Genomic DNA, 11,407 nt, shown 5'->3' with positions numbered 1-11,407 from the left:
CCATTGCTGTCCAGTAGATGGCGTCATTGCTCCACAGACCTTTTTCTGGGAGCTCAGGTTAGAGTGGTGAGTCGAACTGATCCGGTGAGTCAATAATCTGAAAATAAACCCGAAGAACTGCAACAAATTGTTTGTCATTATCAGTGTTTATATAGGAAAACATAGAAATGGAGAAAAAAAAATGTGGCTGCATTTTGTGTTATGATTCATGTTTCGTTATATTTAGAATAATTGCATATCTTGTTTGTTCAGACTTTACTGTTGTTATCAAAATGGGTCACTTATGTCTATTAATATGATCTGAATTCATTTTTATCCCATTTTATTTCCTGTATTTATTGTATATTTTTGATTTGATTGTTGTCGACGTTTATAAAACCGATTTTAATGGAACAGTATTTCATTGTCAGCATTTTCATTTGTCCTAATCTTGGCTCCTCATTCAACTGTGAAGCACTTTAAGCTTCACCCTGCTGCACGAAAGCTGCTAAACAAATAAAGTGTTGATTTGGTGCTTCTCTGGCCAGATGGATAATGATCGCAAACACAAAGTGAAAGAATCTGAAAAGCTTCTCAAGGGAAACAAACGGAATATTGTTCATGTGAAGTCACTCAACACATTTCAGAGAAGATGAAACTAAAAGAAAGATCCACAAACGAACCATTTCATTACGTCCACAGTCTCATGTCATACAAATAATCCTAGTTTTTTTTTTCCTATTCCTTTCCAGCAGCTGAAAAGTTCATATAGTTTTTATTTTTTGTTAAAACCCTTGAATTAAAGCTCAAAGTTTACACTTTTACAGTCACATCTGAATGGCTTCTTTTCAAATGCATTGTGTTGGTGCACAGGGAGAAAAAAGCAACAGTTACGTCATCGTCCAAAAATTTGTATGAACCCCGACTGAATACACGTGGAAACACAGACGCGCTGGCAGAGCCTCTTCATGAATGCACCTCGCTGCAATATTTACAGCACTATTTTATTTGATCTTGATATGATGGGCAGACATCTGAAGCCGAAGACGCCAGAACGCTTCTCCTCCCGGGCATCGCATAGCGAGAAGAGACCAAGTGCTGTTGGTTGATCATGAGTCCGAAAAAACAAAAATAAAGCTAATTAGTATGATTTTTCTGGATTAGAAAAAATAAACATAAGAGACTAACATGTAAAAACATTTTCTATGACCGGAAATACCTCAAGAATGACAACATATCGGCTATGTACAAAAACATCAATAATATATTTATATATATATATTTTTCATCTTCTATACCCACTAAAATATACCAAAGAAGCAGCTATTGGTCAATCTGAGGAACTCGTTCGCCAACATGTTTTTGAAAACGGTTTAAATATCCTTCAGCTGTAAATGTGAAAACTCAAAAAAAAGGGAAAAAAAGTAAAGACAGGTAAATAAATAAAAAAAAAAAGAACCCGACAAAAAGTCCTGTGTTTATCCTGGGAGCCATTTTGGAATACTGCAGAGTGTGAGGAGGTAAGCCACTTCAACCAGCTTCTCCAGTGGATCAGAGTTTGTTCGAGGATGTGTCGGCCTTGGACCAAAGTTCCCCAAAGCCTTTTTCATTTTTCAGTTCGTCGTCCACTTGTGTACAAAGATTCACAAACAGTTCCATGACAACTGATGTAGGCCACAGACAAAATAGAAGGGCACTTTTTTTCAAGACTTAGCGATCTGGGATTGAACCCTCGTGTTGAATCGGGGGGGTGAGGTGGGTGTGGTGGGTGGGGGGGCACAGTCTGGACTCGGGGAGGGACAGTGGGTTAAGCAGCCTTCTTGTTTGTCAAGAGTTTGTTTCACAGTTGAATCCATTATCCGCCCAGTCGAGAACAAACTTGGCAATATATATATATATATGTATATATATATATACATATATATACAGTATATGAACTACAATCATTAACAAGAAAGACATGGGAGATTCATCCTTAAATACAAAAAAGTGTCTTCTGCCGTCCGTGTGAGAACTTGCTGTAGTGTGTGTGTTTGTGGCATCTGAGGAGAAAAATAAGGTCCTGAGATTTGCACTGAGCGGCTTCTGAGGAGAGTGTGATAAAAGTGGGATCTATATAAAATGACAACAAAAGACAAAAATATATTCAAATCTATAGCGTCGATGGTGTTTTCTGCGCGGGATGTGTGTAGTATGTTAGGAGGGGCTGGAGCGCGGCAGGCCCAGTATTCGTCCGTTGGTCTTTCCCCCGTTCATGTGTGTGAAGGGGATGTGATGCTCCTCGTAACTGCCCCTCAGGCCCATGGAGGAGGCCTCGTCCCGGTCCGAGCACTGCTCCCTGTGGGAGTAGGACGACGGGTCCAGCGGGATGCTCTCCATGTTTTCCATGTCCAGGTCAAAGTCCTCGCTCTCGGGCGGCTTGTTCTCTTCGCTGTAGAAGAAGGAGAACTCCTGGAAGGAAGGATGCAGGTCCTCCCGCAGCATCTCGATGATCTCCTGGAAGGCCGGCCGCATCTTGGGGTTGTACTGCCAGCACATCTGCATCAGGTTGTGTCTGGGTGGAGAAACAGGGAGAGGGAGAGCATGGTCACATGAGACTTGGGTCCAGAGCTGAATTTGTTGTTCAAGAATAATGTATATAGAACTTAATCACAGATGAAAAGATTGTTGACGGACCATTAACATTCATTTGATGAAACAATGTTAAATGTATGAATACTTAGTTTATCTGAGTCAATCCAACAAACACTGAGTATTAATTACCACAACAGATATTAGTCCTGTACAAAAAGACTTTTAACTCTGATCTCAAGAACAGTGAAACGTGAATCTACACATTTACTTTAAAGGATTTTAGAGGTGTACCTAATAAAGTGGTCACCTATAGATAGATAGATAGATAGATAGATTACTTTATTCATCCCCGAAGGGAAATTAAGTCGTCATAGAAGCCGGTATATTTGAATACAATAAAATACAATACAATAGAATAAAATAAAAAATATTGAGGTAGATAAAAACACAAGAAACCGACAGTAATACCAGGAGCTGCTACTACAGGCTCCCGTTAGTACCTGATATTAACTTATAGTTTCCTTGTATTATATTTGTATGATTGCTGCTGTGATCTACAATGTATGAAACTCCAGCAGCTCTGATTCAGGACTTTGGGAATAAACAGTCTTAACCCAGGTTAGATATTCCAACTTTCCAGTCCTTATGTAATTCAGCTCTTGCACTCACAGTCTGTCAGCGCAGTTGTCCGGTCGGTCCAGGTAACCTCCGTCCATGACAAACTTGAGGACCTGCTCGTTGGACAGGCCCTGGTACGGCTGCTCGGCCAGCGTGCTGATCTCCCACAGCACGACCCCGAAGGACCTGGCAAACAGGAGGAGGAAGGAAAACAAGAGGGCGAAACACAGGAAGAATGAGGACAAGCCAATTAGACACCTGACAGAGTGGATCTGCCTGTAAACACTGGTCGGAGCGAGCAGGGGGGGGCGAGGGCAGAAGCAGCGGTGGCGGCTGCTGGTAAACAAGGCCGGATGAAAAGCTGGTCTCACATTTAATATTTGTAATGTGTTTACTGTTTGTTATTCTGGTCTGGACTCGGGAGGAAATGAATCAACTGTGGTGGACGAGTTTGTTGTCAACGTCTCACAAAAACACATTAAACACATTAAACCACGACCTATGATGATAAATCATTTAATTTGAGGCTTTTTTTAGGCAACACTTGACCAACTATTACTCATAACTACATATTACATGCTATCTACAGCACCTGAACCTCAACACAACATGAGAAGTGTCACTGACCAGCAGTCTGAATTGGCAGTGAAGACTCCGTCCTTCAGAGACTCCGGAGCCATCCACCTGACGGGCAGGAGACCCTTCCCTCCTTTACGGTAGTAGTCCGTCTCATAGATGTCTCTCGTCATACCAAAGTCTGGGAAGAAATAAAGAGATTTATAAATTAGGTTAGTTAAAGTCAAACTGATGATATCGTGACGTGCTGTATCTGAACACGTCTCATTTAAAACCCACTCCCCTGCAGCTTCCTGTGCCAGGGAAGTGTTTTATCTCACTTTGAAATGTCTTTCTGCTGTTGTTGTTGTTCATCTTCTTATCCCGATGCTGAATACACATTTAGTTTCACCTGAACATTGTTGTTGTTGAGATTAGGGACAACCTGCTCTACCTGCTGAGCCACAGTTGACCCGCATCTATGGATTATACCAGCCGCGTACAAACCTAATACTGCAGATTATATAAGTACATAATTACTGGTAAATTATATAACGATTACAACTTCGTGGATGGAGTTGTTAAATACCACCGAAGGGGTTCCAGGCCCTAAAAATGTCAAATTCTACACATGATGGCTTTAGTCAAATCAAATCTCCAGTGTCTGTCGTGGTTTATCGAAACGTACCTCCTATTTTGACGGTGAAGTCGGTGGCCACCATGCAGTTCCTGGCTGCCAGGTCCCTGTGGACAAATTTCTTGGCGTTCAGGTAAGCCATGCCGTCTGCGATCTCAGCGGCCATTTGGATCATCTCCTTCAGAGTGGGGGGGGGACTCCCTGGATTGTTCTGCGGGAGAAGAAGAAGAAACTTTACATTTATCTGATTTCACACGTGTTAATTGGGAAACCATGTCATGATACTTATTCTTACTTATACAACACAACATAATAAATACTGTTTCAGGAAATAGACATCCTCCTTTCTGATGTCAACTCTGATCACATTCTTTAGATGTGATTCTCAACATCGAAAAGTCAACAATTAATGTGCAAACTGCTGATTAATCGAAACATTGATAAAATTCAGTTGATCAGTATTTGTACGTCTGTGCTGAGTGTTCAGCCCGGACAGCAGCTGTTCAATTCCCCTTTCACAAAGTGTCAAAGTACATGCTGACAGTGCAGCAGAGGATCCTGGGTTGAGACACATGTGTAAAGTAAAACATATATGTGCAACATGTGTAAACCACTGACAGTTCAATGGCTCGGATTTTATTTCCCTTAGTGTGAAAATGTTTCTCCAGGTGTACTTTGGAGAATTCAGCAAATTACGACTTCCATCCAACCTAAAACTAATATGAACATAACTTAGAATTCACTTTGTGATATAGGGGTGTGTGTTGTAATCTCATTACTTCAGCATCAGGCCGCAGAGAGCGCAGGTAGCTCTTCAGGTCTCCGTGGGTCATCAGCTCCATCACCACCAGCGTGGGCTGGCCCTTGGACACGACACCCAGCAGACGCACCTGGGAGACGAAGACGAGGGGATATTTGTTTCAATACACTGAGGTTTGATCATGTTATGCAACCATGAGAACGGCCACAAGGTGAAGCAGCTGCTCTGCGCACAGCTAAACGCAGGAGAGGTGTGGTGTTTGCACATGATGGTACATTTTGTACATTCTAGATCCAGAACTGTGTCTAATTATTGACAGACACTTACAAACACTGCTGGGATCCATTCATTTACACCTCCTGCAGCACTTCAACACAGTCTGTGATTAACCAGAACTCATAATCACAATTCTTATTGGAAAATAGATTTCTGTTGCCAAAGGTGTCGTCTCGTCTTACCACATGGTGGCAAGTGAAGGCCTTCATGACCGAGGCTTCGTTCAGGAACTCGATCCTCTCCCTCAGGCTCGCGGACTCGTTCACCGTCTTCACGGCTACGAGTGTTTCGGACTCGCCCTTTATGATGTCCTTGGCGTTGCCCTCGTAGACCATGCCAAATGTGCCCTGACCCAGTTCCCTCAAAATGGCGATCGTGTCTCTGCCCACCTCCCACTCGTCCTCCTCGTACACTGCAAACACATTAACACAAATATATTACATGCACAGGAGTTTACAAGCACATGAGAGCAGGTGAATATGATTATGCAGATGGTCAGACTTCTCCCATTTACCAGCATCTTTCCAAATCTAGTGATATTTCAAGTAAATTAAATGTTTAATGTAGGTTTATTTTTTAGAGAGATGCAACAATCCTTTAAAGCAAAATTAAATCTAAATAAAAAAAAGTTTAAAAAGAACAGAGCTTCTATATTATTGATCAAAATGTGTGAAAACTTAGCTTACCATCATTAGCACTGAGGTATTCTGGGTTAGATGAAGCGTAGATGGGACCACTTGGCCCTTGAGTTTGACTATAAGGGAAAAAGTATTTATTAAAATTTTGCAAAAAAATGGGCAATAATAAGAAAACAGCTTTTAACAGGATGAAGTATTTGCTCACTTCTTCTTGAACAAGAAAAATCCTGTCACGGTCACAAACAGCAACAGGATGAAACAGATGACCGGTCCAATGACGATCTTTACGATGTAGAGAGGGTCGCCTGTGGAACAGAATCAGACAATGAGACACATTTCAGGGGAAGAACACGAACCAGCCGTGTTTGACTTTGTGGCAGACGGAGACTTACTTGCGTCCTGGACGTAGAAATATGTGGGCTCGGTCCAAGATCCGTTCCCGGCCAGTGACGTGGCTCGAATCCTAACCGTGTAGTTCCCAGGATGCATCACTTTCAGCTTGCAACCAAGGGTCTCTTTGTACATTTTCCTCGACACGCAGTAATGCAACTCCTGTGAAAATAGCAACACTGAGGTCAGGCGGTGGAACAACAAAGATGAAACAACATCGCTTGACAAACAGCTGCTTTATAAAAAAAAATTTTTTTTAAAGTTTGAAATCTCATGTTTGAAATAACATTTTATGAGTTTTCTTCTCCTGCCGTGTTCAAACAGTTTGTTTCCACTGAGGAAACATCTGTTTTTCTTTATTGTTTACCAAACCAAACAACCATCTGCAGCATCAGACTGATTTGTTTTGTAGACCCGTCTCTATGGCAACTAAAACAAGGTGCAATGGGTGCATTACTTCTTCATTAAGGTTATCAAACAAAAACATTACTGAGACCACAAGCTCCAACTTTCAAAACACAAGTCAAGTAACAAGTATTGCTCTAATTGGTCTGTACGACTGCTCGGCTAATTATAAAATGGATCCATTAAATCTGATTCTCAGTGAAATTGTCTGTCATCACAGCCGAGCCTCTGGTTTAATGAAGGGAAATATGAAGAGTGCTTTCTGGGTAAGAATTAATTTATGTGCAGAGGTGAACCTGCAGTGAACTCATGTACTCAGTGACCCAGCGACTCACGTCACTACATTCACCAGGGCAATAAAGTCATATAACAGATGAGAGTGCAAATGTGTGTGCAGTGTGATTCTTCACCTCAGTGTCTCCCAGCCTCTTGTAGTTGACCTCGTACAGGATGATCATACCATTAGGAGCTTTAGGTTCCAGCCAAGTGATGTGAACCGAGTTCTCTGTCACCTCGTAGCTGATCGGACCCACGACGTCATCGGCTTTGTCTGCGTACGACAGTCACATGGTTTGACAAATGATATTTCTACTCAGACTCTGGTTTGTTTGGAGTAAACAGAAGAGGAGCTGCAGAGGTGTCCGGTTGGCCTCATGGTTGTGACACTAGTTGCATGTTTCCTCCCTCTCTTCAACGTTAGTTACAGGAAAAAATAATTAAGAAATACCCATGAGGTACAGAGCTAGCATGACCAGCAAAAGAGGTCCCATAAAAAGTGTAATTTCCTCCATAATTATACGTAAATGTAGTTGGAACCAGATGCTGGAGTGTGACATTAAAGGTGCTATTTGTAAATTTACTGTGCTGCCAGGAGCAGGTGGTGGTGAAGTTCGCTTGGCAAAGTTTCAGCAAACGTTGTGTTTAAAAGACATGAGGCTGTAATAAGATCTCTGAGCGGCACTTCTTCTCCAGGGCAGACTGGACGCTGCACTTTGTATCAATGGGACGAGTTGGCTGGGCCAGGACTGGATGGTTAAAATGCTAACTTCAGTAGAAACTATTCCTTTACTTCCCACTTCCCGGCAGGTAAAGGTATAAAGGTTGATGCTGAATGTAAGTCCTACATTCACTTAACAAGAGTGAACCTTCTTTACCTTCGGGCATCGTGCGGGCGCTGACGTACGCCGCCATGCTGCAGCGGGCCGGGTCTTTTGGGTCGTTGCAGGCATGGATCTCAATCTGGTAGCTGGTGAAGTGCCGCAGGTTGGAGATGACAGTGGACTCTTTGGCGTGGACGGTGACCACCGTCTTGATGCTTACGAACTGTTCTTCGTCCTCGCCGTTGGGGGTGCGTGTGCCCTCTGGCGGGCTGGGGGCGGTGGTGAGGAAGAGGTTCGTGTGGTTGGCAATTCCCATCACAGCGCGCCGCTGTCTCGAGCGTCTAAGAGAAGGCAAAGAATGTTCAAAGTGTTTTACATTATGTATGAAAGACATTACATTAGAAAGTAGAAGACATTTAAGGGACAGAGGACAATTACCAACAGCTAATTGGAAAAACAGAAACGGCAGTGGGCAGTAGTTTGAGCCACAATAACATAAAGGCATAAAGTTAGCTGGTCCAATAGCTTTGGAAGTTATACAGTACTTTGATTATTCCTAATGAAAAGTACTTTGTGTGATTCAAATACGAAACCTAGGATGATGCAATGGAGGCTGAAGCTGTTTTGTGTGAAGTTAAACTCAAAGTAAAGTTGAACTGAATTGAGTTTGACAACATAAAAGCAAAGAAAAAATTATCTTAAAGCCATTGTGATTTATTAAAGCTCCAAACCCTCACAAATATTATTTTGAGGACCGTGTTCATGAATAACAAAGCCAATCGCTACGGTTTTCTTGATTTTCATTCTTAAAAAGACAAGTCTGTTGTCAGTTGTCTTACTTGATCTCAAAGACTTCATTATGCAGGTAATTCTCAAAGGTTTTGCGGTACTCCGAGTCCTCTTTCTCCTTCTTGAGCTCCTTGTCTGTTTTGGGGCAGGCGCAGCATCGAGTCCCCGGGCCCTGCTCCTCCGTCTGGTTCCACTTGTGCTCCTCGTCACTGTCCACCTGCGTGGGAACCCGCGATGGCAACTTCATCCCTGATGAAATGAAGTCGGACGTGGCAACCAGGGGAAAAAAATGGAAACAATCAAATCAGAAAGAATGGCATGACAGCTGCAATTAACACAGACACATAACACAGTCTTATGCACACACACAACCACACACACACGCCTGCGGGACATGTCTGTCCTCGTCATCCCTCACCTCCTCCTCACCCTCTCTCGTGGAGATTAATAACTAGTGACATGAACTCCCCATGGACTTCCCATCTCTCTGGATGTTGTGGGAGTTATGGGAGTTCGACAGACAAAAGTTTGGGCTCAGTGTCGTACCAACATGGAGGGGCACTGATGTAGGTTGGGTTATGATGGGAATAATATTTGAACTTAGATAAATGTCTGAACTCTGCCTGAACACGATGTAGAGCGAGGGGAGGATCCTGATTGTCTGAGTATGTGGTTTTGTGTAGTTTAAGCTACATAATTGCACCCAAGCAAAAGATTCCAGCACCTGATTTTCTTGCTGAGCTGGTACAGAATATTTGTATCCTTGTAAAGAACAATTGTTCAATTATAGGACTGGAGCGATGCATCGTCTTCAGTCCCAATACCGAAACTGATACCTAGGCTTTGAGTATTGATGGGATACAGGTGTTTACTGTGTGGAAGAGCCTGGGATCCTTCTCACCACTACAACCTTCAACAACTTTTTGAGGACAGACTGTGCAAAGGAACTAAGAGCTGCTTTTGCAGAGGTACATTATCACAACCTCCTTCACCATCGACATGTTTGTTGTTGCCAGAAACTGTTTATTTATCAACCATATCAATTTAAAGGACATATGGGCTGCAACGGTTACACCTTTTAAAACTGACACATTTCTTTTTGTACATAAAAGCAGCAAGCTTTTGTTGTGTTGATATGCAAATTATGTTTATCTATATATTTGAAATATCTAATCACCCCTCTAATAACCCATCAACAGGCATACACAATCATTACAGTGTCCTATGAGCAGACTGGAGCAAACCGAAGCAGGGAAAAGCTTATGAGTGAGAAAAGCTCTTCAAATAAAGAAAAGCTTTCTTTCTTTCTCTCAGACTCAGACACACTAATACAGACTTGGACACAATGACAGAACAACCACAAACAATGTGGCTTACCCTTTTGGCAGTAGTCAAACTTGTAAAGCTCGCTGGCTTCAGGTTGACGCTGGCAGAAGACCAGGTAGTGAGTGATGTTGCCGTTGGGGTCATTGGGAGGTTTCCACTTGAGGATGATCTGAGACGAAGAGTTGGATGAGGAAATGGCGTCCAGCGGGACGGAGGGTTCTAGAGAGAGAGCAAGACGGGTTTTTTTTTTACAGGTAAGTGGAGTAAAACATTTATATTTCCAACTGTCAACTTGAAGTTTGGACCCAAAACCTGAAGGGAATCAGGGAAACAGAAACTAAAAGCACCAAAAAATAAATACAAAGTAAAAATTAAATCATGATTATAGAAACATTAAATCCTGAAACATAAACAATTATAATAGGTACATGCATTTGCTCCTGGCCATTAATCCCCATTCAGGATCTAAATTAACATGAATTAAATGTTGACAGAGGCATTTAAGTGACCTAAAATAACATCAACACTGAAAATCAGATTTTCACTAAGTAAAATAAATTTGTCCGAGAAGTTGTTATTAAAACACTGCCAATATAAATGAAACCATGAGCTGGTTGTGTAGCAAAGCAATTCAGAGATTATATGTGAATCATGATCACGAGTAATGAATAATGCATGAATAAATCTGAAACATTTGGTATCACAGTTAGCAGACGTCTACAATCATTGGAATTTGTCAAAAAAAAGCTGTTTCAATCTAATTTGCAAGGTAACACAAGTTGTAATTTACATATTTGTTGAAGGTACTTTCTCGCGTCTGTGCCACAGCTGGTGTCCAGTTTCATTTCAGTTTTATTTTAATCTCGGTTGTCAGTTTGGCTTTGGAAGTTTAGTTATTATCGGTGTTAAGCTGTGATTTAATATTTCAAGAAGTATTGAATAGTTTTGATTTGTAGATTTCACAGTTTTGGTGCAAAAATGTTAAATCATTTAAAATTTCACATTCACAGCTTGCATGGTATAGTGTTGTCTTTTGTTACTCTTGTTTTAGACAGATTATTTGTTTCGTTCTGGTATATATTCATGGCTTTATTCATCTGTTGTAACTTGTTGGCAATGCTTACGAAACACCTTGTTGTGGTTCTAGCTTACGGACACTTGACACATCATCATCTTTAAATGTTGCACATCAGTTTCACTAAGACTGAAAGCTCACTTGTCTTTTCATGTTGCAAAACAAAGTACAACATGTGCTACTTAAGTAAACAAGTGAGAGAAGCACTAACGCCTGAGTAATAATAATCATGTGTGATTTCATAAGCAGAACAGAGACTGGCACCAACAACAAGTGCCAACTGAC

General features: G+C 41.6%; 1 protein-coding gene across 1 annotated transcript in view; it reads right to left on the bottom strand.

Annotated features, from left to right (window-relative positions):
- Positions 1-737: 737 nt before the first annotated feature.
- Positions 738-11,407, bottom strand: part of insra (insulin receptor a) — a 49,275-nt gene continuing 38,605 nt past the window's right edge. The window contains exons 9-21 of the mRNA XM_061083724.1: positions 10,099-10,266; positions 8,772-8,970; positions 7,987-8,273; positions 7,243-7,382; positions 6,430-6,589; positions 6,243-6,342; positions 6,086-6,153; positions 5,582-5,811; positions 5,143-5,253; positions 4,415-4,574; positions 3,799-3,928; positions 3,223-3,357; positions 738-2,533 (exon numbers count right to left, since the gene is read on the bottom strand). Coding sequence (XP_060939707.1) covers positions 2,176-2,533; positions 3,223-3,357; positions 3,799-3,928; positions 4,415-4,574; positions 5,143-5,253; positions 5,582-5,811; positions 6,086-6,153; positions 6,243-6,342; positions 6,430-6,589; positions 7,243-7,382; positions 7,987-8,273; positions 8,772-8,970; positions 10,099-10,266 — 2,246 coding nt within the window. The 3' untranslated portion in view covers positions 738-2,175. The remainder of the gene's footprint in view (positions 2,534-3,222; positions 3,358-3,798; positions 3,929-4,414; positions 4,575-5,142; positions 5,254-5,581; positions 5,812-6,085; positions 6,154-6,242; positions 6,343-6,429; positions 6,590-7,242; positions 7,383-7,986; positions 8,274-8,771; positions 8,971-10,098; positions 10,267-11,407) is intronic.

The sequence above is a fragment of the Limanda limanda genome, chromosome 13 (assembly GCF_963576545.1).
Source record: "Limanda limanda chromosome 13, fLimLim1.1, whole genome shotgun sequence".
Taxonomy (NCBI): Eukaryota; Metazoa; Chordata; class Actinopteri; order Pleuronectiformes; family Pleuronectidae; genus Limanda; species Limanda limanda.
The sequence above is the reverse complement of the archived record's forward strand: the minus strand, read 5'-3'. Positions and strand labels throughout refer to the sequence as shown.